This window comes from Falco cherrug, chromosome 1 (genome assembly GCF_023634085.1).
Source record: "Falco cherrug isolate bFalChe1 chromosome 1, bFalChe1.pri, whole genome shotgun sequence".
NCBI classification, from domain to species: Eukaryota; Metazoa; Chordata; class Aves; order Falconiformes; family Falconidae; genus Falco; species Falco cherrug.
The window spans coordinates 12,723,965-12,751,210 of record NC_073697.1 but is presented as its reverse complement, the minus strand read 5'-3'; the positions used below and the strand labels follow the sequence as shown (position 1 = coordinate 12,751,210).

General features: G+C 44.0%; 1 protein-coding gene across 4 annotated transcripts in view; it reads left to right on the top strand.

The window, feature by feature from the left end:
• Positions 1-373: 373 nt before the first annotated feature.
• Positions 374-27,246, top strand: part of CLGN (calmegin) — a 31,609-nt gene continuing 4,736 nt past the window's right edge. The window contains exons 1-14 of one of the 4 annotated variants that reach the window (XM_055713099.1): positions 374-509; positions 5,495-5,539; positions 6,921-7,003; positions 7,585-7,760; positions 8,639-8,709; positions 12,146-12,204; positions 15,230-15,371; positions 16,196-16,277; positions 19,282-19,474; positions 21,357-21,546; positions 22,165-22,278; positions 22,891-23,047; positions 25,308-25,523; positions 27,063-27,182. In XM_055713099.1, the coding sequence (XP_055569074.1) occupies positions 7,599-7,760; positions 8,639-8,709; positions 12,146-12,204; positions 15,230-15,371; positions 16,196-16,277; positions 19,282-19,474; positions 21,357-21,546; positions 22,165-22,278; positions 22,891-23,047; positions 25,308-25,523; positions 27,063-27,182 (1,506 nt within the window). In that variant the 5' untranslated portion in view covers positions 374-509; positions 5,495-5,539; positions 6,921-7,003; positions 7,585-7,598. Of the gene's footprint in view, positions 510-5,494; positions 5,540-6,917; positions 7,004-7,584; positions 7,761-8,638; positions 8,710-12,145; positions 12,205-15,229; positions 15,372-16,195; positions 16,278-19,281; positions 19,475-21,356; positions 21,547-22,164; positions 22,279-22,890; positions 23,048-25,307; positions 25,524-27,062; positions 27,183-27,246 lie in introns of all 4 variants that reach the window. The other 3 variants (XM_055713109.1, XM_055713117.1, XM_055713092.1) reach the window with 3 other exon arrangements.

Here is a 27,246-nt window from a genome sequence, read left to right as displayed (position 1 = left end):
CCGAATCTTTCCCTCACAGCGGGGCCCGGTGCTGGCCCCAAGGTCGGGGAGGAGACAGACTCGGGGGAAGGGGCGGGGGGAGCAATCCCGCTCCCGCACCCGGAGTTCGCCCGCCCAACGGCGTCGCGGCGGCGAGGCCGAGGAGCGGCCTGGGGCGGTGCTGCGGGGCGATTGGCTCGGGCACCACGTGCGGGGAGGCTGTCATCCCCGGGCGAGGTCGCGATTGGTGCATGCCGCACGGAGGGCGTTCGCGATTGGTGGGGCTACCTGCCCGTCGTTTCCGCCCACACGCCTCCCGCGGCGCCCAGTCGTGGTGGCGATCCGCGGGCGGATTGGGCAGTGCTGCGCTTACTGCGCTCTGATTGGCTGAGGCGGCGCAGCGCCAGCACCTGTTGCTCGGCGGCCGAGGCTCTGAGAGCGGTGGGGGTTTGTGCGCATGCGCTGCCCGTTAACGCTCCGGACAGGCGGCAGGGCTCGGCCAGCGGGACGCGGAGCGCATCCCGCCGCAGGTAGCGCGCCTGCCGCGGGGAGGGGATGTGCTGGGCCCGCCGCGGGGGCCGGTCCTCGGCGCCGGGCGGCCACTGTCTGCGTGGCGGTGTTGGATAACTGGGGCGGGGGGGGGCACGGCGGCCGGCCGGGCCCGCGGCGGTGGGCCCCTGCAGCGCCCGTTCACTCGCCGCTGCCCGGCTGGTGCGAGGGCGGGTCGCCGCCGGCGCGCCGCGTGTGGAGGTGGGGCCTCCCGCCCTTCAGCGTGCGTGTTCTCCCCCTCCCGTGGGGGGTCCTCTGGCGCCGGCCGTTACCGTCCGTTAGGCTGCACACGGTGGGGAGGGGGGAGCTGTAGCGCCCCCAGCCCGCCCGCCCCTCCTGGCCGGCGGCGGGGCCGTGGGAGCGGGTGGGTCGGGACCCTGGGGGTGGGTTTCGGGGAGGGAGGTTGAGGGCCTTGGGGGGTTGGGGGTCGTGTGTGTGTGGGGGCCGGTCGGGGCCGCGGCGGTGGGTTTGGCGGGGGCCGGTCGGGGCCGCGGCGGTGGGTTTGGCGGGGGCCGGTCGGGGCCGCGGCGGTGGGTTTGGCGGGGGCCGGCCGGGGCCGCGGCGGTGGGTTTGGCGGGGGCCGGTCGGGGCCGCGGCGGTGGGTTTGGCGGGGGCCGGTCGGGGCCGCGGCGGTGGGTTTGGCGGGGGCCGGTCGGGGCCGCGGCGGTGGGTTTGGCGGGGGCCGGTCGGGGCCGCGGCGGTGGGTTTGGCGGGGGCCGGTCGGGGCCGCGGCGGTGGGTTTGGCGGGGGCCGGTCGGGGCCGCGGCGGTGGGTTTGGCGGGGGCCGGCCGGGGCCGCGGCGGTGGGTTTGGCGGGGGCCGGCCGGGGCCGCGGCGGTGGGTTTGGCGGGGGCCGGCCGGGGCCGCGGCGGTGGGTTTGGCGGGGGCCGGCCGGGGCCGCGGCGGTGGGTTTGGCGGGGGCCGGCCGGGGCCGCGGCGGTGGGTTTGGCGGGGGCCGGCCGGGGCCGCGGCGGTGGGTTTGGCGGGGGCCGGCCGGGGCCGCGGCGGTGGGTTTGGCGGGGGCCGGCCGGGGCCGCGGCGGTGGGTTTGGCGGGGGCCGGCCGGGGCCGCGGCGGTGGGTTTGGCGGGGGCCGGCCGGGGCCGCGGCGGTGGGTTTGGCGGGGGCCGGCCGGGGCCGCGGCGGTGGGTTTGGCGGGGGCCGGCCGGGGCCGCGGCGGTGGGTTTGGCGGGGGCCGGCCGGGGCCGCGGCGGTGGGTTTGGCGGGGGCCGGCCGGGGCCGCGGCGGTGGGTTTGGCGGGGGCCGGCCGGGGCCGCGGCGGTGGGTTTGGCGGGGGCCGGCCGGGGCCGCGGCGGTGGGTTTGGCGGGGGCCGGCCGGGGCCGCTCCTGCGGCGGTGGGTTTGGCGGGGGCCGGCCGGGGCCGCTCCTGCGGCGGTGGGTTTGGCGGGGGCCGGCCGGGGCCGCTCCTGCGGCGGTGGGTTTGGCGGGGGCCGGCCGGGGCCGCTCCTGCGGCGGTGGGTTTGGCGGGGGCCGGCCGGGGCCGCTCCTGCGGCGGTGGGTTTGGCGGGGGCCGGCCGGGGCCGCTCCTGCGGCGGTGGGTTTGGCGGGGGCCGGCCGGGGCCGCTCCTGCGGCGGTGGGTTTGGCGGGGGCCGGCCGGGGCCGCTCCTGCGGCGGTGGGTTTGGCGGGGGCCGGCCGGGGCCGCTCCTGCGCCGGTGGGTTTGGCGGGGGCCGGCCGGGGCCGCTCCTGCGCCGGTGGGTTTGGCGGGGGCCGGCCGGGGCCGCTCCTGCGCCGGTGGGTTTGGCGGGGGCCGGCCGGGGCCGCTCCTGCGCCGGTGGGTTTGGCGGGGGCCGGCCGGGGCCGCTCCTGCGCCGGTGGGTTTGGCGGGGGCCGGCCGGGGCCGCTCCTGCGCCGGTGGGTTTGGCGGGGGCCGGCCGGGGCCGCTCCTGCGCCGGTGGGTTTGGCGGGGGCCGGCCGGGGTCGCTCCTGCGCCGGTGGGTTTGGCGGGGGCCGGCCGGGGTCGCTCCTGCGCCGGTGGGTTTGGCGGGGGCCGGCCGGGGTCGCTCCTGCGCCGGTGGGTTTGGCGGGGGCCGGCCGGGGTCGCTCCTGCGCCGGTGGGTTTGGCGGGGGCCGGCCGGGGTCGCTCCTGCGCCGGTGGGTTTGGCGGGGGCCGGCCGGGGTCGCTCCTGCGCCGGTGGGTTTGGCGGGGGCCGGCCGGGGTCGCTCCTGCGCCGGTGGGTTTGGCGGGGGCCGGCCGGGGTCGCTCCTGCGCCGGTGGGTTTGGCGGGGGCCGGCCGGGGTCGCTCCTGCGCCGGTGGGTTTGGCGGGGGCCGGCCGGGGTCGCTCCTGCGCCGGTGGGTTTGGCGGGGGCCGGCCGGGGTCGCTCCTGCGCCGGTGGGTTTGGCGGGGGCCGGCCGGGGTCGCTCCTGCGCCGGTGGGTTTGGCGGGGGCCGGCCGGGGTCGCTCCTGCGCCGGTGGGTTTGGCGGGGGCCGGCCGGGGTCGCTCCTGCGCCGGTGGGTTTGGCGGGGGCCGGCCGGGGTCGCTCCTGCGCCGGTGGGTTTGGCGGGGGCCGGCCGGGGTCGCTCCTGCGCCGGTGGGTTTGGCGGGGGCCGGGGTCGCTCCTGCGCCGGTGCCCGAGGCGAGCCGCCCCGCGGGGGCCGGGGTCGCTCCTGCGGCGCTGCGGACCCTCCCTCCGTGGTCTTTCGAGAAGCGGGCTCCGTATGACATGCGGGAAACTGGTTTGTCATGGGCGCTGCCTGAACACTGAGTGGCTGCTTGATGCAAACTTTTGTTTTCCTTTTTTAATAACGTTTTCCTGGAGGTTTTAGTCAAGCTGACTCTAGCAATAAAATAGCTTGAAAAAGCACCTGCACGACGGCAGCGTTGTGTCTTGAGTAATTGCTAAATTATGCATTTAGTATTCACTTCAGTAAGTGGGTTTAACACTTTAGCAAAAGATAGTATAATTTTCACACAAAATAAAAAATAGAAAGTTGTGTAAGAACTCCTGGGTGCTTTTTGTGGAGCAGTTTTAGTTTTAGATGGATGTTGTCCTTGGTGAGGTTGATGCCGGTACAGCTGTATAGGGGAGTAATAAGGCAGCACATGATCATGGATGGAAGAAGGGAAAACCCCCCTATTTTCTGTTGCCCTGGATGGAATTGATTTGTGGCCATAGGAGAAGCCCATGTGTTGCTACTGGGTACAGATGGTACTGGATGCAGGAGCTTTAGACCTCTGAGAGAGAAAGGCTGTTAACAGCAGTCTGATTTCCTTTCTGCTTGAGAATGCAGAACTGAGTGTTTCATGAAAAAGGCAGGGCTCCCTTCAAAGTCCAGGGAAAGGTTAGTAATATTCTAAAGGATCCTGACCTCTGCATAGTTCTGCATCAAGTAGAATGACAATGACATTAATGTAATAGCATGTGTAGAATATTCAAAAGATCGTGGTGCAGAGGTCTGAAGATTGATGTACTTGTGGTGTTCAACCATCTGCAGAAATGAAGTCATTCAGGTGGGAAGGGTCCCCAGGAAGTCTGTGCTCCAATGTGCTGCACCACGGCAGGCTCAGCTTTGATGCCAGTTCAGGTTGCTCGGAGCTTTATTCCTTTGGTCTTGGAAAACCCTGAGGACTGTGACTAGGCAGCCTGTACCACAGCTTCCCTGCTCTCATGGGGAAAAGAATTTCTAATAGTCTAGTCAGAATATTTTTTCAGTTTATGCCTGTTGTCTTTCCTAAATACTAGTATGTGTCTCAGAAACTGTGACTCATTAATTTAGGTGCAATAGTATACTGATGTTGCAGCATGGTGGCTGGTCCCAAGAGCATGCTTTGCAGTAGTACTGCTGGCTCAGATGTCTCTTCTGGTGTGTCAAAAGTTCTGTAGTTACCTGTATCCCCATGGTAAAGAGCGACCAAGCCATGCAGTAATTAAGTTTAAAAATTACAGGTCTGAAGTGAAACATATTGACAATTCCATTAATATATACATAGAGAGCAAGCAGAATGTAAGCTGCCCATCCCAAAAGGAATGATTTGGAATCCTGTTTTGGAGGTGCAATTATTGGATGAATTTCTGTGACTCAGTTTCTGTGATTACAGCTTTGAAATCTGAAGAAAGCTATCCAGTTCTCTCATGGGTCATGCTATAACTATTATCATGTTCCTAATTGAAACTGCTGTCAAGATGTATGGTTTTGCAATTACCTATTTGCTGTAGCTCCGTGAAAGATGGTTTGGAAGTCCCTGGTCTTTGGCATTTAGCCAGTACTGCTAGTGAACATGGTCGTCGTTTGTGTGAGTGCCATAGACTGGGATAACTTGTTCTGTTCTGCTGAGGAACTTCTGACAGTGGGGATGGTTTCGCCTTGTTTTTATGGTCACCTTAGGAAAGAATAAGAGAAGTTTTTCATAGGCCTTCATGTGTTAATTATGAAAGTTCAGTAGGGTGTAAAGACAAATGTGTAGTGTGAAGTTCTGTTTTGAATCTTCAGCTTAGTTGATAGATATATTGGACGTTCTAAGACTGTAGTGCTGGCAGAGTTCACAAAAGTAAAAGATGTAATGGTCTTGTTTAAAACCATCTTTGCCTGGCAATTTAGTGATAACTGTAATTGTTCTTGGTGATGTATTTCAGTGTTTCTGGGATTATTTTAAAAGTGTTTAAAAGTTAAAGGTGAAAAAGCGTGCCTTCTCTTCTTGAAGGGAAAAGTAAGAGTTGCAATAGAAGACTAAATGAAATTAGGAGTGTCCTAGGCTAGGGTCAGGGAGTAGTCATAAGACTTGGTGTGAACGAAGTGAAAGCATCAGTAGTTTTGGAAGGGAACTGTGGGAAAGGTGAGTACTAGTCTGATTTCTTGGATGCCCTTGCTAGTGTGTGTATGGAACAAAAGTAGATGGGGCCAATTACAGTAAAATTACAGCTATGTAAGTGAAAGGCATTTTGGATCGTCAAAATACACTTGAAATATATTGACCAAGAAAGATGTATCTCTTCATCTGCTTTAGGAGAAGAGGAGGAGACCACCTGTGTGACAAACTAGCTAAAGTAAGGTAGGCAAAATTTTATGCTAAGAAAGCAAGTCTAATACCTGGTTAATATATAGCACTTTAGCTAAGAGCTAAGGAGGCCCAGAAGGCATTGATATGACGTTCTTCAACTGTTTGTCCTAATATGATTAAGAACAAGAAAATGGGGATGGTAGAACTAACTGTGATAACCTCCAGACAATGGTGTTCAAAAGTGCACCGTAAGATTGAATGCTCATGTATGATAAATTGAAAGACTTGAAGTCTTCAGGGCAGGATTGTTTGAAGTTCTAGAATTGGCCAAGGAAGTGCATGAATTAACAGTATCTGCAGTATTTAAAATTTTTTAAAAAACCTAAACCCAAAAAACTACTGAAACTTGAGGTAACTTTTGAGATGCATCACTGTGTTAATAACTGAAAAAAAGAGGGAACTATATAGACTTGCCACCCTCAAGTGAAATGCACAGCAGGGTGGAAAGTCCCACAACATGTGGTAGGGATTGTAGTTAATAGTGGGGGAGAAAAAAAGAATGGTAATTAATTTAGTTTTATGGAAAATAGGTGTTTGTCCCAAGAAAGGAAGCTTTTGATGATTTCATGATGCTGACATAGTGTTAGTGTGTGAAACACTTCAGTTCTTTATGATACTTCTAGGTTTTGGCTGTAAGTATAATCAGTGCAGTCAATATCAAATTAATAGATCTTAAATAAGGAAAAATAATTAGTTTTCTTCTTGGATGCTTGTAGTACAGTCATGCTGGGATGTGGGGTATTTTAGCCCTGATACTGTTTGATCTCTATATGTGTTGCTTGATAGAACTTGCAGGTGTTATAAATTGAATGATTAGTAATTATTGGTGAAACTTGAATGTTTGAATTGCTCAGCAAATCTGATAAAGCCAGGAAGAATGAAGGTGACTCACACTTCCAGTATAAGGTGGTGTCTTGAATTTCTGGGATATTTAGGGTTGTAGAGTTAATTTAATCTCTAAAGAGTGTTGAAACAACTAAGAGGGTGACTGCTTTCTCAGGTGCAGAAAGCACCTCAGTAGCAGCATATTTAGTATGACTAGTTGAAAGTAATGAAAGGTTTGGAAATGTCTTACAATAGCAAACTAAATATCAGTATTCGTCTATCTTTTTAAACTTATTGTGGATAGAAATTAGTAAGAACCAAAGGATAAATACCTGTGCAGTGGTATCTAGAATCTGTCTTCCTTCTATTTCCAAATTCAGACAAAACCAGATTCGGAAACAAGCATTTTTGGCAGGACCATTGAGGAAACTTGTGCTTGATACTGCATTGCTCCAAACCACTGGATGTTCTAATATAAAACTGGTTTTGTATGTTACAGATGTGAAGCAAAACATACTGGGCAAAATCTTTTCTTTTTCGCCAGCAGGTCAGATCGAGAGGCTGGGGTCGTTAACTGCTATCGCTAGTCACACAGACTAAAGATTTTTTGGTTTCCCTGATCTTAGAAAGGTATTTGCATTTAAGCTGAAACTTTTGCTGGTTGAATAATTTTAAAATGTTTTCTGAAACAATCTTATACTTTCTTTTGACAGTTTCAGCTGGAGTTGCTATAAACTCTGCACTCTTATAAAGACAGACAGTGGAAGAAGAGCCAGATACAAATGAGTAATTCTGGCAGTAGATATGTCCTAAATCTATCCATTTTATTGTCCCTAATGAAAAGGGATGTTATTTTTGCTACATTATAGAGACTGATCAAATTTGATTACTTATTCAGCTTGTTAAGGAATGAGAAAAATAAGAGCAGTCTTACCTAGTTCTTAAAAACACATATATACTGCAGTCAGATTCACTCTTGGTATGAATGATGTGGCAAGATAAGAGAACAGGCTACAAGCACTCCTGGAGGGACAACAGGAAGGGAAAAAGTCAGGGCTGTGTAGTAAGAACTTTTCCAAATTAAGATATAGCACTATACTAAAATACTGTACTGACAACGCTTTATGATCTTTATTTCTTACTGTAGATAGTCTGGAGTAAAATTGTAATAGTATTGATAATGTCCTTGTGATGATATTTAAAACTTTCAGTTTATATAACCAGGATGCACTTCCAGTGGGATTGGCTGTGCTTGGGTGTCCTGATAATTAGCTCAGTGACTGCAGAAACTGAAAACAAAGAAAACCTGGATGCAGATGTTGAAGTGGAGGATTTTGACAAGCAGTCTCAAGAAGCTGATGTCGACAGAGATAAATCTTCCTTAGAGGTAAGATTACGGAAGTCTTTAACTAAAGCTTGTTTAATTATAAGATACACAGTTATAACTAGTAGAGAAATTGGTGGACAAATGCATTTTTAAAAAAAGCAAGTTAATATGCAGCTGACAATTGAGTGGGTCAAACCCATCAGCCAGAGTTTTTTAGTTGCTGTGTGTGATGTGTAAGACGGGCTTAAAGAATGACTGTAATATGCCAATGTGTAAAATAGATCTGCCTGTGGTAAATAGTCATAAAGAAGGTTTCGCTAGTCTGTGCTTCAATCTAGGTGCCAGAACCTTTTGTTGTAAATCCTAACATGCCATTTCTAGAGAAGAAAGCAGAAAGAATCTTGGTCTTACTGGTGTTTTGACTTTAGGCCAGTTTCTTGATTTCATCTGTCACAGCTGCCTTTTGACACTGTCTTTATTCCCAGAAAATCTTTCTGCATTTATTATCCTGTACTTCATAAGTTATTTTTTTCAACTTTTCCTTTTTAATATGTAGCCCAGCTGTGATGTGCCAAGTAGACAGGAAAACAGAAGGATGGAAAACCCATACAGAAAGAAGTAGGGAGGAAGCAGAGTACTGGTGCAAGTTCAGTAAATTTTCAGGGTGTTTGTTACACATAAGATGTTATTAGCTTTGAACACGGGAAGCAATTTTTAAAATTCACAGATGTGAAATTGCTCACTGTTAGAGGGATGCGGCCAGACTGTAGAAATGAGAGGAGTTGGGGACAGGGAAAATTGTTTTATGCTGCTAGGTATTTCTAACGAACGAAATCTGGTGGTCTGTCTGGGTGGGCTACTTTTGGAGGTATGATAGTGTATTGCAAATGGAAAAATTGTAATTTAGGTTAGTGTGTATGTTTGTACATGTCTTTTAGGTTGTGTACCAGACTCCAAAGCCAACTGGGGAAGTGTATTTTACAGAAACCTTTGATGGAGTATTGACTGGGTAAGTTTAAAGTTATAAGGCATAAACTTACTTTCGGCAGTTTAACTTACAGTGGCAGGACTGACTTTGTATTTTTTGCTAGTATCTTTACAAAAGTTAAGTTTTACAGGGGTTAGAATTGGAAAGGCTGGTAATACTTGCTCCAAATACATCATAATGTTAAGCTGGACAGGTAACATTTCAGGTATGTTGCTATTTTTTGTGTTTTAAGGAAGCTTGTAATAAACTCTACGTTAATCAACATAAAGAAATATAATTTAAAGATTTAGCCAGTTCAGGTAGCTGCAAGGTGAAGTGCATAGCTATTACACTGCATTAGCAAACTCTTTCTGCTTATTTATGTGTAAGAGGGCAGTGTCTTCAGCATTGTAGCTAAGTTTTTTTTTAGTGGGTTTTTTTATTTATTGTATTACTTCCCATACTCAATAAGTATTATATATTTGAGACTACTGAAGTATTTTCTAGGTAGTTTGACCTTACTGCATTGACATTTTAGAATAATCTTCAGGTTTATCTCACAATTCTTAAGCCAGACATTTTTGTCTTGTCTGTATCTTACAAGTTTTCTTCCAACAGTATGGCAGTGTAAGGTGTAACTTGTACTCTGGGTGATCTGTGTTGCTCAATGAAAACCTGTGTGTTGTGAGCTATAGTCAGTTGCCACTGATGCACTGTCAATAAGAGTGAATATAATCTATTATTTTCTGTTTCTGGAATAGACTTACTACTTTTAGGTGGGAAACAGCTTGGCTTTCAGTCCTCTTTCTAGCTCAGATGTAAAGAGTGTAGAATACCAGTGAAAAACAAATGAGTACCATGTAAATGTGATCTGTATGATCACTGACTTTTCTTTTTTGAATCAAACCAGATTAGTATGCTTTTACTGGCTCAAGTTAAGTAAGTGTGTATCCAGGCAGAATCTGTGAATACAGTAGAAATCTCTTTAATAAGAGCTGGTGTGATGAGTTGTTACGAGTACTTTCTTACTATGAAAAAAGCTTTTAAAATATGAAAGTAAGTCTCTCTTCTAATGACAAGTCAGACCTTGTCATTGGTATATTTTTTGCTGGTTTTTTTTTTTGCTGTTGAACAAAAGACCCATCTCCTTGATTTGTGAACAATCATGGGAAAAGGTGTTTTCCTATGTTACTAAAATCAATGGAACTACTAACTCTCCTATGAAGATCCAGACATAGAGGTGAAAGGAGATGCAATGTGATATATTCATTGTGATAGAACTTAAAGCTGCCTATATTTTACCTCCTGTCAGAAGACTAAGATCCAACTACTGTAGGAGTGAGGTTTTACAATCCTAAGACGTTTATGTCTGTTGAGGATGCACTAGTTAAACTGTAAACAAAATAGCATGGTAACAAGCACCAGTAACTTCTGTAAGATAGAATCTTACTCCCTTTTCCAGTTGTTTCTGAACTGTTCTCTGCTGTAGAGTTACAGGGAACTTCAGGCCACTGAACATTAGCCTGTCATTACTCACATTATGTTTTTTCATGTTCTTTTATTTTAGATATATATTTAGATCAGATGTAGAAGGACAGTAAGTTAACAAGCTCCTGTCTTCGATGTATCACTTGTCTTAATGTTACTTCTAAATATTAAGAAGTGCAATACAAAAGCAGTACCAATGATGACAGGAAAATTATAAAATAGAAGAGGTTGTAAGTGGTGTTTTAAAAGAAACACCAAACAACTGAAAACCTTGATTAACAAATGCAAAAACCTAACTGGGGTACTTGAATGATATAATTTATCTCAGTTTCTAGTTTTGTGTCATCTGTTCAAAGATTAGTCGCCTTACTAAATCTAATACTACAAGCTTCAGCTACAGTGCTTGGGATTTTTGGTCTAGCTGTACATAATTTACATAACAATACCAAGTATGGAAGTATGAGAAAGTAAGCAGCATGTTGCCTTTCTTCCCTAAAATTAGGGAAAAGTGTACATATAAATTGACTAGGTAAATCACCGGAAAAGAAATTATTTCTTGAGAATGGGCCCTGAAAATCTGCATGACTTGTAGAGTTGTTTTATTTCCTCGTTGGTCAGTCTTCTGGTAGACCAAGGCTCTAGTTTGCCATTTATACTGTGAAGTTTTCCCAGTATTTCTGTTAACAGTGAACAAATCTGACTGAAATTCAAGGCAGACAAGATAAAGATTCATCCCTGAAACAGTCTATGCAGAGGATAGTTCAGAATGAATGAAAATAGTGCTTTACAGAAGTAAGCATGAGAATGTAGTATTGTAGTTGGTACAATGAAGAGTTCAGTGACAGTGTTGGCTTAAGATATTCCTGTGCATGGCTCAGGATAGAACCACTGTATGACCAGATGAGTGGACTGCCTTTTTTTTTTTTTTTTTTTCTTTTTACTTCTCTGCTCCAGATGAATGCTTGTATGTAGGGTATGTGCTTATCCCCTTAATATGATAAGCTGAGTTTGCCTTGTTCGTACTATCAAGGAGGTCAGGAATTTGTTGCCCTGTTGGGATCCCTGTTGGAATCTGTTCAGTCCATAATTACATTTGTGATATTGCCGCGATTGAGAGACGGGATGCAGCTTGATGCAAGCAAATGTCACTTTAATTAGCCTAATATCATGATTATATACACACAAGCAATTGTTACATCTTATTCTGATTGGTCAAAAAACTTGCTTATTCTATAACTGTGTGGCAGCTCGTGTGGAGATCTCTTGCTATTTAGCAATTCAGCAATAGTTAAAGATAACAATGTCTGCAGTTCTCGCACCACGTCCTTGAGTAAGCTGACAAACAGACCGCCTTATTCCTTGTGTAGTCTCAGCTCGATACTTAGTCCCTGTTTCTATACCCTTCAGTAACTTCTCATGTCCCTTATCACCAGGGCTTGTGACCCACAAGCTCAAGCACATTCCTTTCAACTAACTGGTTGTTACTTGTGGTCCTGCTTTCCAGGCCCCCTCCTGCATCATATGGACACTTTTGCCTCTTCCTTTCATCCTCTGCTATGCGTGTGTACTGTTACTGTCAGATAGTGTTAAGGTTTCTTTGGGTAATTTTTTTCCTTATCATATTGAAGGTTTTACACTTGAACCGTGCTATTACCCATGTATTTTTGATATTTTATGCTTATGCAATATTGTTACATTCTGTCAAACTCAGCTTGTATGTAAAACTGAAGTTTATTGAGAACAACTGAATGACTTTAGAGTTGTAACTGTATATTCATCTATAGTCTTAGGAAGTATTTTGAAATGCTATTTTAGACTAATATATTTTAATTTTTCTTTCCATGTTCTTTGAACTAAACTAAGTTCCATGATGCTGAGTGTCAAAATCATCATCACAGGTTCACAGCCTAGAAGCAAAAGCTGGTTTTCCTGTGCTTGTTAAATAATACAGCATTACACAGTTCAGTAACTGCTACGCTTCTTGTTTTAGGTGGGTGTTGTCTAAAACCAAGAAAGAAGACACGGATGATAACATTGCTAAATACGATGGTAAGTGGTTTTAATGTTTACTTCCACTACATAATTTCTGTTGTTCTGTTGTTCTTTGAGAAGTAATTACCCCTTACACTGAACTTATCTTTGAAATCTGAGATTACATGGGTCAGAAGTGTTAGTTTGTGTAACAACTGTTATCCTGAAACTAAGATGTGAAATGTTGCTTGTTGGGTTACTTAGCGTGAAGATAATTTTTTTGTCATCCCAACAACCTGTTGCAATGAGTCATACGAGAATACCCTCTGGCATCTGAGTGCTCAGTGTGGATTGTTTATGAATAGTGCTTCTTGAGAATGCCTTCTCTGAAAGCATCAGAGAGATTTACCGCTTTGTTTTCAGCTGTTAAACACGTTTCTAAAGCAGCACGTTCCATGTTGCTGCGTCTGTCCTACTGATTCACGGGTTGGTCTCCCAGTCTGGCTTCTGAAACAAAAGTTAAATGGAATGATTTTTTCTTTAAAATACTTTTTCAGATCATCTGTACTTGCATGTAGCGTTCTCCAGTGTTTCTTGAATGGTTTTTTACAGTAGTCTAAAATTTGGGAAGTAATACTGACAAGTTGTTTCGATGGTTTTTATCATTGGGGCTTGCGCTCGACTTAAAAATTCATAGGCTAGAACTGCCTCCTTGAATGTAATTTTAAACTATTTGACAGATACGTCATCTGTGGCAACAATTTTGCAACATGCATCTATCCAATTGAAGAGCAAGTGGGGAGAACAGAAAAAGTTACTGCTGCAAAAGAAAAGTATTTGCTACTGCTCTTATGTGAAATAAAATCAATGTTAATAGAAAGTGGTAAGCAAACATAACTTGTAGGACTTTGGTGTGCAAAATGGTACAGAATAGATGTTTTTAGGTTTAGTCGTTACCAGATATAACTGGTAAAAGAAGCTGCAGAGCAGATACCCATACAGATGAGATGCTTGTAAGAACAGACATCTCATTACTTGGCCTCAGATAGAAATTGTCTCTGATGTTGAAACAGTCATATTTCTAAAAGTCACCCGGACAATTCAACATTAAGTCTGTGGTGAAAAGACCTTTTTGAACTATTTTCCAACTTAGTGGGTTTTGTTCTGGTCTCGTTGTTTTGCCTGGCATTATTGCTTGGCCTTAGTTTCCAGGAAGGAGCACTATTGAAGAGGAGGGGATTTTCCTCTCTTCTGTTGAGCAGACTGGAAGAAACTAGGGATTTGTTGACATACATATCAGCCCTTCCTTAATGACCTTTCACAAATCGCGCTTCAGTTGCATAAAAGTCAATAGCTGTTTCATTTGGATTTAGCAGTTTATGAATCTCTCTAAAACACATGCTGCAGTTACATTTCCTGCCTTTTGTTCACATTGACACAGGCTTCTTACAAGATTACAGGGAGTTGTCAAAGTCTTATTTATTTTGTGCTGTGTTCATTCCTGGAAAAAAAATCAGTGAATCTTGTGCTGCTAATCTCTGAGAAAATATAACTACCCTCTTAGAAATCTTGTTCTTTGGATATTGCCCACATGTGTAATCAACTGTATTTTTCCCAAACTTGGAGAATTTATAATTATCTAATTTTTATTTTTAAAGCTGTATGCTTGCTTGTTTGTCTTTAAGATGAAATCTGCTAATTCTTGGAAAGACTCTGCATGGGGACCTTCATCTCCCATGTGATTAGATTTGACCTGAAAGATTCTAATTCGATGTAAGCAGGAGTGGAGGAACCATGTGGATATCTAGCTTACACAGTGCCTTGTGACTAATGCTTTTTGTGACGATGGTAGGAATAAATCTAAAATCTAAAATCTGAAATCTGGAGAAATATTTTATGTTCCTCTAGGCATTGTGTGATACCACAGTCTAAGTATAGAGATCCACAATATTGAAGTTTTCTTGTAGATTTCTGTAAATATGAAAACAACAAGGAATAACATATACTTTACACGTGTCATCTTTAAAATACTGAAAGCTGGTGTTACCTTAATAGTCTAGAATGAATACCTTTTTAGTGAAATGGGAGAGTAGGCTTTTCTGTGTAGAGCTATGCATACCTGAAGTGTAAGCATCTCTTTAATTATCCACCAATATTTTAAGACTGGAATAGATTTTTTACAATAAAACTTGTTTAATACAAACCAGAGCTTTGAAACAGTTTCTGTATTTGCAGTGCAAGCTTTAGGCTTGAATAAAATGACGTATCTAGAATGTATTGATTCTTTCATATAATATTGCAATTAAACAGAGATCCAGTGGATATTCACATATGCTACAGGTTTGTGCAATAGATTTAAATTTTGTGATATAAAACAATTTTTGTTAAATGTATATGCTTTTCTATTCAGCTTCATTGCTTTATGGTGGATTATGGTAAAGATGCGGTTCTTTCCTACTTTGGTGTCCATGACTGGCTTTTTATTTTATTTGGAAAATTCTGTTTATCAAAATCTCAGTTTTATTTGTTAATTTTCTTTCTTTTGGCTGTAATCAGTTGTGAAACAGGGATTTTTACTGCTGTAGAAACAGCTGCTTGGGGAAAGAAGAAAGAAGCAGCTTTTCACTTGTTACAACTGCTTGCAGTCTTTTTCCCTAAGCTTTCTTTTCTCTTTGTTGTCTAAGCCAGAACATTGGGTTAGATGGGTCTTTGGCATCACACAAATTTTATTTTATCACCTAACTGTGGAGCTGGAATTCTGGTTCCAATTCTTGAAAAGTACGGGCTAGAACACTCTATCCCTGATTTGATAGAAAGATAAAAGCAGCAAATTTGTGTACAATGAATGTGGGGTTTTTTGAGTGCTGTAGAGCTCTTAATTTGGGGAAGTGTAAGCTGGACTTGAGCAATGTTTTGTAGCCACAGTAGAATTGCCAACAATTAATTGGATGATTAGTGTTTAACTTCTTTGTCATCAGATACCAAGATTTTTTCCATGCTTTGGCAACTAGTCTTTATTTGCTGCTAACTCTTTGCTTTCAACAAGACTGATTTCTTTACTTCAGCCTACATTTTTTTGAAAGACTGTGTATGTCTGTTTTAGGAAGATGGGAAGTAGAAGAGCTGAAAGAAAACGCAATGCCTGGAGACAGAGGATTAGTGTTAAAATCGGTGGCAAAGCACCATGCAATATCAGCTAAGTTAACAAAAGCATTTATTTTCAATAATAAGCCTTTGATTGTTCAGTAAGTAATCCCTCATATTTTTTTTACATAATATTTACTATTATTGGAGTCTTTAAGTCAAAGTAATGTGAACCCCTGTAGAAAATACTGGCTTCTGTATAGCATTGACCTATCATATCCACAGCCGTCAGAACTATATGTATTAATGATTGAATAATCAAGTAAGATTGTAGTATATGTGTTAAGAAGTGATATTTAAACTCTTGTAAAATACTTTTGGACAGAAATCTAATGTTTTATGAGATAGCTGAAAAAGCTAATTAATTTTCAGTCTTTGCTCTAAAAGATCTAAATTGTGTAGTCTTAATACAGTGTTTTTCCATTTACAGAATACTTCTGTGTAGGTTGTAAAAGCAAATTGAATCTTGAATGTGTTATAGCAATATTAATGATGATGAGCACCGTGGCAATATGACTCATTTTTTCAGATACTTGGACTTGCTTTGTTGTACTTAACAGATACGCAGATAACTCCTTGGGCTAAAGTTAGTGTGCCATACAGGCAGTTTCAAAGATGGCACAAACTTTTTAGAACTCTCTCCGGTTCCAATTTCACTTTGATGTTTGCATGTTGTTGATACCACCTTGAAATTTTTCTTACTGTTGATACCAATTGTTAGTTAGCAATTGTTACTGTGGTGTTTTTTGACTGGCATCGCGGCTGGCATAGCTTGTGTGGCATTTAAAAACTTTTGGTCCTGTAGAAGTGTTTTGGCAGTAGTGACTAATGCACGGTCTTAATGTATTCATAATTAGAACTGCAGATTAGAAGTTAATTTGTATTTGATACTTGGAATGGCTTTTTTAACTTGCTCTTTGCCCAGATATGAAGTGAATTTTCAAGAAGGCATTGACTGTGGTGGTGCATATATTAAACTTCTCTCCAGTAGTGATGACTTGAATCTGGTATGTCCTCTTACTTAACATTTTCTATCAGTTGTTCATTTGAGGAATGCATAATTGTTCTTGTGAAATGTCAATAAGAAACTAGTTCCTAATGCATCCTAAATTCTTAAAGGCTTACTAAATGTTTAAGCAGAAGATTGGGCAAGATAATATACATATAATTTATTATATATACACAAAACCTTTGAAGTTGTGCATTTTTTTACTGGTGGAATATTTGATAATGCTATTCTTGTTATAATTTCCATTTATTTTAATGAAACTTATAGGTAGTCTAAAACTTCAAGTAAGCTATGTAGATAGTTTGCTGTGGTTAACATACTCTTGGTTTTGCACGAGTGATGTCTTATGTCCAGGACAAAAGACTTTTGCATCTGTTTAGTCTGTCTTTCTGCAATAATAGAAGCCATAGAATCTCAACTCATAACTTGTGAAGCAATTGTTTTTACTACATGGCATGCAATGTGACATCTTAGAAAGGGCCACAACTTGGGTTTAGAAACTGAAAGTGATGGAGAATCTCTGTTCTCAGGAAAAGGTCTGAATGATCAGATGTGGAAAAATTAGTAAGTGCCTTGGTATGCTGGACCATTTTGTAGATTGTTTCTCGGTATATTGATGTGAACTTGCCTGCCTTTTCCAAACTTGTCTGCAAAACTCTTTATTACCATGCCAGTGCAATCAAGTATTTCTTACTTAAAATGCCTGTTCTAGTCAAGTTTTGGTTGTAGCATAAGCAGACTGGTAGTTTCTGCTTTCAGTATTTCTGACGCTACACTGAGGTGTAGATGTAAGCTTTCTAGCCTGTAATAAAGGATATTTTAGCAATTTTTTTTAATGTTCAGAACTGGCAGTGAATTGTTGCGTAGGAGCTTGGGCAATGCAGATTTTGTGTTGACAGAGTAAGGGTGGCTGATGCATACAGTGGTAGCTGCAGCTGATTTGATGGGAGCTGGTGCTTTTGGTATATAGCAACAGTTACAGAACAGGGTCGTGCTTTGGACAGACTTGGAATAACCAGTGTGGTTTCAAAATGTTATGTTACATCATGAGCTAGTGGACTTGTGCTGAGTCAGCAGTACAAACACGAAATAAGGGTACTTCCAATCCTGAAGCAGGCTGCTGTAGCTACTTGAAAGCTGACTACCCTAACTGCTACAGGGTTGTGGCTAATTGGTGTTCTTGAACCAACATGCAGTAGTGTAGTAACAGAAGTTTGCAGGGCAATCAGAGTAATAATTTGTATAGGCTATAGAGGTTGTTGTGTTTGAGATGCATCAGATTTCATTTGCTCACCAAGATTTGGTAAGCTAGAAAGGCAAGCTCATGGGAAAAATAATAAGGAATAGTCTGGAAAAAAAACCAACCCTATTAACAGGAGCGCAGGTGGAATTCATAATTTTCTCTCTGGGTAAGATTCTTCACCTGTGCTTTTATCCCTGAGATGTCTGTGCTACTGCTGCTGCCTTGACCCGTGAGGCCATACCCTTGACTTTCAAGTACTGAGGAGAACAGCAGTGAAGTGTGATGCCCTGTGTATGTGCAAAATGAAGAGCAGATTGCTAAGGATAGGCTCAAGACACTGCTTGACCTGACTTACAAGTCATCAGTCAGGAAGAGCTACTTAACAGTGGGACTCTTCATGACATATAATGTACCTCTGCAAGAGTTTAGGAGGTGGTGACATACATAAGAAGTTACCTGCAAGCATTTCTAAGAAGTGATAAAAGCGTTAATGCAGCTTCCTAATGCTCTTCCATTTTCCTAAAATTCATATGGCAGTATGTGTTTTGTGCGTAAATAACTTGAGTACTAATAGATAAGAAAAACACCCAGGCTGTAGGAGAACAAGTAGAGGCATGGCATCTGCCATAACAGAAAGGTGTGTAAATGGTAGTAAAACTGAAAAGTTCTACGTTTTAAAAGGTGTGAGACAAAGGGATTCAGCTCAGTTACACATGAAACTGTAATTCTCCAGCATCTGTCGTCTTACTAGAAGGTAAACCAGAAGACAGCAAATGCAAAGTTTGCCTGTTTATGGCCTGGCTCACAATTCATCCGGTACTCTTTTTGGAATTTCACTGGCTGTGTGTTGAGGTGATTTAAGAGTCAGTGTTCTCTCTTTCTTATTTTGTGGGGGTTTTAACTTTAAAATTGGACATGTCTCAATGCTGTATATATGCTTATTGCTACTAGAATAGTCACTTAATTGTTGTTAATTCTTATCAGTAACATTTTCCTAAGACTGCAGAATGTTGTAAGAAGGACCAAGCTTAAATACATGCACTCTCTAGTGTGTGAACTGAAAATATTTTACTTTGCATTCAAAACATTTTTAAAAATACAGACTCATTTCAAACAATACATTTGCGTCAGAATATATCTTCAAGGAGAAAACTTCCGGAAATCATGCGGTCCTCTTCCTTCAAGCAATTGTTTAAGAATATAAGGCATTACTGTGTATTCCAAATAGAAAAATCATATAAATAGTTGAAAAATACTGACATGTCTGAACAGCGTCATGCAACATACTCTGAAGGAGAGAATAACTATACCTGATATTTCCAGTGTTGGTGGTTGTTGTCATTTAATGTGGAGCAAGGGAACTGATAAAATACAGAATAAGAATATCCTGGGTTTTATCTTTATGGAAGAATAAGTGTTACAAAGAAAGTACCTACTTCCTTTCCATCTTTTAGTATACTGTTTGTAGAAGGATATAAATATGGGGTGTTTTGATTTGTAACAGGCATTTCTATGTAAGGGTAAGCTCTAAATAAATATATTCGTCCTCCTTGAGGAGGCTTAAGTGATCCCTATGGTTAGGCTGTTCCCTGAGAACAGGGAGCACCCGAAACTCATGAGGACTGTTCAGTTCTTCTCATGACATATCATACCAGTTTTCAGGAGACTATGCTGTATGCCACAGCATCAAGGAAAAGTACCCAAAATCACTTGATAAACTGTACAGTATAACACATGTTTAGCTTTCTTGCTTCTACAGGAATACTTTTTTGACAAAACACCTTATACTATTATGTTTGGACCAGATAAATGTGGAGAAGATTACAAACTACACTTTATCTTCAGACATAAGAATCCTAAAACTGGAGAATATGATGAAAAACATGCAAAACGTCCAGATGTAGATCTAAAAAAATTCTATTTGGACAAGAAGACACATCTATATACTCTAGGTACTGTTTAATTCTTGAAAGTTTAAATTGGAAAGATTAAAAATGTATTTCTGTCTGCTGAAGCTTCGTATTTGTTTGCGTTTTTGTTTGTTTGCTCATTCTGAGGGGTGGCTGCTTAATGGTTTGTGCTTAAATGATGTAATGACTGGGCTTAACTGCAGGACATAAAAGTGGCTTTCAAATGCTGCTGTTTGATATTCGATTACAGGAAAAAACATACCAGCCCTAGCCAGCCTTTAGTGTGAAGAATTGCTTAGTACTCCAGGTACTTATCATGATAACAATATTTTTGTTAAGAAAAATATTAAAAGACACATACAACTGTTGAATACTCTGGGAAGACATTAAGAATTCACAGGAATTCAGTTAAATCTGCAGCACGCCACCCGCCACTCTCCTCCATGTGTTAAGATTTTTTTCGCTAACACCTGCATCTGCAGCAGTGTGCATGAACAGATATGTTAATCACATTCTCTGAAGGTGAATAAATGAATATGGACGGGGTTTAATTCATGGGACATCTCTTTCTGTACCAATGAACAGTACAGCAGAGATAAAAGTTGAATTTCTTGGTTCTTCCCCCCCCCCCCCCCCCCTTTCTAATTTCTGTGGAAGAATAAACAGTCAGAGAAAGGCTCATCTGTGGCATGCTGCAAATACAGCAAAATTGACTGTACTTTTGAACTTCCATTGCGTAATAATGGAAGGCATATTCAACTGTTGTGCCATGGGAAAACACTGTTTTTTAAAATAGATTACTGTAGTGTGCCATGGCAGACTTTCACTTTTAGATAGTATGAATAAGTGAAAGTAAACACTGTCCTTGTGGTAAGGGAATGCATGTGTTCTTGTGTTTGGGCTGTTCTTAAGAAATTATGATTAAAATTACTTAAACTTGGATTGCATTTATTCTAATTGTTCAAATAGACTCCATAGAGCTGTGTGATTCTAATGCGACTGATAACAGAAGTTTAAAAATAAATTCTTTGTATTGTATCTAAAGTTATAGGGGTGTTTAATTTTTGCACTTATGTATATTTTAATACTGTTAAACTTCTAGGCTGCAAGAGCTAAATTACGTATTACCAGACTGTCATTGTAACGCTGTTACTCTGGTTTTCATGATCCATCTTTAGAAAACCATTTGTAAAAGTGGAACAGTATTTATTTTGAATTAATAACTGTTGTTGTGTTGAATGGACATTTGAATATACTTGTTAAGCACTTACAAATATGCTTACGGGCTATGAGAAATGGATCTGGATACAATGTCTGTTACTGAGTGACGCTGCCTAGTTCTGTGACCCTGGCTTCTCAGTTATTCACACTTGCTAAAATACTTAAACATTTGAAGAGGATTTTCTGTACTTGCAGTCTGGCATTTGAGGGAAATAGCTATCAGAGATTTGAATCGGAGAGAAATTACTTCTTTGATGATCCTTCAGCTGTGTTGCTGACACAGTTCTTGTATTTCTATGCTTTCAAGTGTGAAATTGTAATTTGGTAGCAGAGATGCCTTTTGGGGCAGAGGTTTGTCTTTGTCTCTATTTTTAAATAAATAAATGAAGCAGAATTTTGGCTAAGTGGTAGGTTTTTGAAAAATCTCTTAGAATGTGCTTGGATGTGATCCAGCAATTGGATTTGTTAGAGGCTTCATTTTGGGGGGCCTGACGCTGGTCATACGTTGTGCAATTGTAGCCACTTTAATGTTTTGTGTCCAGATCCAGTACCTGAGTGGGGAGTCTGTCTCTTGCTCTGCTATAGCGAGGATCCTGTTTGCCATTAATTGTCTGAGTCTGTGTTTATTATATAGGTTTTGGTTAAAGATATTTGTAAAGTGAATGCTTCCCTTATTCCTTTAATACGAATTTCTTCAATGTAGTGCTAAAGCCAGATGACACATTTGAAATGTTAATTGACCAATCGGTTGTTAGTAAAGGAAGTCTTCTTGAGGATATGGTTCCTCCAGTAAACCCTCCCAAAGAAATAGAGGATCCTAGTGATAAGAAGCCTGATGATTGGGATGAGAGACCAAAAATACCTGATCCAAATGCTGTCAAACCAGATGATTGGTGAGGAGAACATTTTTATCTGTACACTACTTCTCACACGCAGGTTGTTAATTTGAAGGATTTGACTGATTTTATTTTGGTTTTTTGCTAATGACAATGGGATTGTGTTTCACTACTAAAAGCACTAAAGTTGAAGACATAATTGTTGTGGGTACAAGGATCTGGTCATCTTCTAAGGAGAGAAATAAAAATTGTGCTTTTTGCTGATTTTGTACCTTCCATGATAGCAGTTAATAGCTAAGATTACTGTACCTGAAAGATTAGGAAGAGGGGTGGTTTTTTTTCACTGAATAGTCTTAATTTACCTTCAGTGATTTCTGCTTCCTCAACTGTGGTTCATGTGGTAATGTGGGAAGAGGAGGGAAAAACTTAATAGAAAGACCTGACTGACACCTTCTATTCTGATTGATGGTAGCAATTTCTGGGCTACGTAGTACTTTGAAATAATGTAAATACAACTCAGATATTTAGAAACAGTTAATTGGATGTTTAATTTGGTGTGTCTAATTCTGTGGTGCCTATGAAAATAATCCCTTTCATGCCAGTTTGAGTCCTTTGAATGGAGTGTTGGTTCAAAGTCAGGCTGCTGTATTTCCTAACATAAGTCTGTAATTGAAGGGATGAAGATGAGCCTTCCAAAGTAGAAGACCGTGATGCTGTTAAGCCCGAGGGGTGGCTTGATGATGAACCACAGTATGTTCCAGACCCTAATGCAAAAAAACCCAAGGACTGGTAAGAACCTGGTTCAGTAAGTGCAGGTGGCTAATGCATCTTACAGGTAAGCCCACCTATTCTCTGTGGCAAACTAGGAGTTGTGGATCAGAATTCAATCCAAATCTTACAGTCTTTTGAGGCAGTAAGTTGGAATGTATAAGGTATGGCCAAATATTTGTTGGTTTGGGACTGCTTTTAGAAAAACATGAACGTGTCCGTTGCCTTTTGTTCTCTGAAGATATATAAACAAAAACAGAATATGAAGAGTGCCTTTGAGAGAATTTGCTACAGTGTTAAACCATGAAAGAGTTTTACATGATAATTTCAAGTTACCAATTTATAGTCTCAAGGGTATTGCTAAGCTTCTTACAGAGAAGTGTTTCAAGTGGCAGTTAGGAACTTACGACCTTTTAAAAAAAAAACCCAACAAACCCAAAACAAAATGGTGTAGTACTCCTTAAAAAAAAAAAAAAGGGGGTTTATACTGTTGGGTAAAGTTCTGTGAGCTGGTCAGAATTCTGCGGTTGTTATAGCAAAATGTGTGTGGACCCTAACTTCAGACTGAGTGTTAGGGCTCAGGCTAGTCCAGTCTCAAATAGGTTGTTGGCAATTTATTTTTTTTTCCTGTAGGGATGAAGAAATGGATGGGGAGTGGGAAGCTCCTCGGATCCCTAATCCAAAGTGTGAGACTGCACCTGGTTGTGGACACTGGGTGCGTCCTATGAAGAATAACCCAAACTATAAAGGAAAATGGAAAGCACCTCTGATCGATAATCCTAATTATCAGGTAATAGCAATATTGTAGGTTGTTAAAAGGTAGAGATTTCAACAGAGCGAGCGAGTCAAGTGTATTTATATTTAAATATAAAGTATATTTAGCTAGGCTCTTTCACAGTATATTTATATTTAAAATGAGTTTGAATACACTCACTGAACGTTTTGAGCTTTTTTGTATTGAATGCACCTTTTTTTCTTCACGTATACTAGAAAATAGAAATGCTCTCTATAGTAAAACACTTTCTCTGTTGGAAGTTGCTTTTGCAATGATTTGCACTGGTACCGCTTATTCAATGTGCTCTGTAGAATTGTATTCTCAATTATGTTATCGTTTAATGAAATACTTTTCTCTTTTGTTGGGGTTTTAAGTATGGGTCTGTTAAAAGAATGAAACCTTTCAGTAAGCAGATTGATGTACTAGGTCAAGCTTTAGAGGAAGCATCAATTTTGGATAACTAAATTCCCCTCCTCCCCTCCAGATATAAGAGGTAGTCAGTTGGATATTAAAGGTAGTTACATTGTATTAGTTACGGCTGGGGATTGTGTTGAGCCCAAGGTCCTATAAGCACATTTGTAAACAAAATTTGGCTCTGATTTGCACAGGCGTTACAAGGCTGAATTTTTCTACCCTAAGATTTTCACTAACCTGTCTGGTTACAGTCGCTGTCAGTTTATATACTGGAAGGGACCGTGTGGATCATGGCAGGTATTTCCCCTGCAGTCTTAGGCCAGTAGGCAATAGATGCTTACCTCGGAAGATTTCATCACTGGCCACAAAATATTGTACATTTACGAAAATGTATATGCTGTATTCACAGAATCAGAGAACAATCGGGGTTGGGTGGCACCTCCGGAGACCTCCCAGCCCAACCCCTGCCAAAGCAGGGTCACCCAGAGCGGGCTGCACAGGATCACGTCCAGGCGGGTTCTGAGTGTCTCCAGAGAAGGAGACCCCCCGGCCCCTCTGGGCAGCCTGCCCCAGTGCTCTGCCACCCTCACGGTGAAGAAGTTCTTCCTCCCGTTCAGAGGGAGCTGCCTGTGCCTCAGCGTGTGCCCGTTGCCCCTCGCCCTGTCGCTGGGCACCGCTGAAAGAGCCTGGCCCCGTCCTCCTGCCGCTGGCCCTGAAGATGTCTGCAGCCATCGATCAGAGCCCTCTCAGCCCTCCCTTCCCCAGGCTGAGCAGCCGCGGGTGTCCCAGCCTGCCCTCCCCCGGGAGGTGCCCAGGCCCCTCACCCCCTGCGCAGCCCCCGCCGGGCCCTCCCCAGCAGCTCCCTGTCTCTGGAACTGGGGAGCCCAGCGCTGGGCACAGCACTCCCGGGGCGGCCTCCCCAGGGCCGAGCCGAGGGGCAGGATCCCCTCCCTGCGCCTGCTGGCCACGCTCCTCCTCACGCCCCCCAGGGCGCCACCGGCCTCCTGGGCCACCGGGGCTGGCTGCCGGCCCAGGGGCAGCTGCTGTGCCCCGGCACTGCCCGGCCCTTCCCCGCAGAGCTGCCTCCCCGCAGGCAGCCCCCAGCCCCTGCTGGTGCGTGGGGCTGTGCCCCCCCAGGGCAGGGCCTGGCACCGGCCTCTGCTGGGCTCCATCAGGTCCCTCCTGCCCAGCTCTCCAGCCTGCCCAGCTCTCGCTGCATGGCAGCGCAGCCTCTGGGGCATCAGCCGCTCCTCCCGCCTTTGTACCAGCCACCAGCCTGCTGAGGGGACGCTCTGTGCCTTCGCCCAGGTCACCGGTGAATCAGCTGAACGGGACTGGGCCCGGCGCTGAGCCCTGGGCAGCACCGCTGGCCACAGGCCTCCAGCTGGGCTCTGCGCTGCTGGTCGCAGCCCTCTCAGCTCCGCCGTTCAGCCCGTTCTCAGTCCGCTCACACTGATGAACAAAAGCCAAAACTCTGTATTACGTAGGGAGAGACTATGGGAAGAAGTAACACCAATGTCTTACTTCCCTGCAGTATTTCCTAGGCTTACTCTAGGAAGCTTACAAAGTCTGTGCTTGGAACCACCAGTACCAGGAGGACAAGAGGTACTTTGTACAGTCAAGTTACTACTGTAACCCTGTGTGGGCAAAACCCCCTAATTTTAAGAGGTCTGCTCTAAGCCAGAAAATTGACACCCATCTGCCGGTCTCTGGTTTTTATGGAGGTTAAACCCTACTGCTTGTCTTTTTAAATTATGCATTTAAAATAACCAGGAAGTTCTAATTATTTTAAAATTTGTTTCAGTTGGTTTGTTTTTGAGTTGGGGATAGGTAACGCGATTACATCCTTTTTCCTTAAAAGGGGATCTGGAGCCCTCGAAAAATACAGAACCCAGACTATTTTGAAGATCTTCACCCATTCAAGATGACCACTGTCAGTGCTATTGGTTTAGAACTCTGGTCTATGACACCCGATATCTACTTTGATAACTTCATTATATGTTCAGAAAAAGAAGTAGCAGACCGTTGGGCAGCAGATGGCTGGGGCTTGAAGAAATTCGTAGCAAGTGCTAATGAGGTATAAACTTCACTACGTTCTCGATAGCTGAAAGCAGCGAGTAAGACGTGCAACGGTTGGAAGAGTTTTCTGTCAATTAATGCTGACAATATTAATTTGTCTTCAGTTAATAATCTTGCTGAGTAACTATGATAGGGTTTTTCCTGTAGTTTGGCATTTAGCCCTTCCTAGATCAATATGCTCTTTGATTTAAAAGGTTGTAACACCTTCCTTAAACACCTAGCAAGAAATGGGCCGCGTTACAGTTAATGGGATTTCTGCTTTTCATGGTGATGCTAGAAATTCAGTTCCTGTCAGCAAATGGAAGCTGAGTTACTTACACTCAAAGACCTCTTTTTTTCCCCCCCCCTCCCCTTGTGGCTAACTCCATTATAGATGTTCTTTAGATATTCCTCATGGGAGACAAACGGATATATAGTCATATGGTTTTTTTGTTTAGTAATTTTATGGCTCTGGCTGCTCTAGACGTACATTATGCAGCTCTGAAAATAGTGCACGTATGTTTACGGAGTTGCATCTGTTCTTCTGTTTCTACGTCTGCATCCACATTTTGTTTGTATACTGCACTTGGCCAGCTGCCACAGGTTTTTCTAGATCTCTGGCCTGTGCTGTAGGATGAACTTGTCCTGACGTGTGGGACCCTGAGCCCCTCTAGTGGCTGCCTTTACTGACTACAGTTTCTTTCTATCAGGCCTGTGTTTTCCTTGAGTGGCAAGAGCAGTTGTGGGAAAGAAGCGATGGGTTGGTGGCAAATGTGGCCAATTCCTGACAGCTGCTGTTTGTCACAGGATGAGCAAGTAGCAACAGCAAATCGGCCCATGCAGTGAGGAAATCCACCTCTTCCCGGTGTCTTTCCCTTTTCTGAAATCTTTTGGGTTTATGTCTGGACTTGCATCTGTCCCTGCATGCACAATAGCAAAAAACATTCCCTTGAGACTCCTCCCTCCCCTGTGCCTCTCAAATGTCCTACCTTAGCTGCTGATGTACCCTTTTCAGAGGTCTTACTGGACCAGGCACTTGCCTTCCTACCTCTACCGTGTAAGTCAGAACTGGGCTGGGAGGACAGTTTACGCCCTGAATAATCGGCTCTCAGGGGAGAGACTATGGTAGTACAGACGCAGCAAGACATTGCTCTTCAGGAGGCCGGCTGATGCTCTGAGGTTCTTGATGCTTCGGGATCTTTCAGCTGACTTAGTACAGCATGGGGAGAAAATAGCACAGCTGGGAAGGGTGTAAAGTGGGAGGTTGCCAAGACTCCAAATGCCACTTTACAAAACTGAGTAGTGGCCGGTCTGGTATGTTTGGAGTACCAGGTTTGTTCCTTCTTACCCAGCACCTGCTGTTTATTTGCAGTGTGTTAAGCTGTTCCTTTACGACTACCGAAATAGATATTGTTTTAGTCATTAAAAAGCGAAGGTAAAGAAGGGTTTACTTTGGGCAAGGTAAAGCTTAAAATATATACAGTAGACTTTTTAAACCTATTAAAATGTTGAAAAGGACGTAAATGCAAAATTTTTTTATTACTGTTTTTTAATACAGCCTGGTATGTTTAGTCAACTGGTGACTGCTGCGGAAGACCACCCATGGCTCTGGGTTCTTTACATCTTGACATTGGGTCTCCCCGTTGGCCTAGGTGTGTTGTTTTGCTGGCCAGCAAAGGTTAGAGAAATTTACTGTATTTTTATTTGGCTTTATTCTTAATATTTTATTTGACAACTCTGAG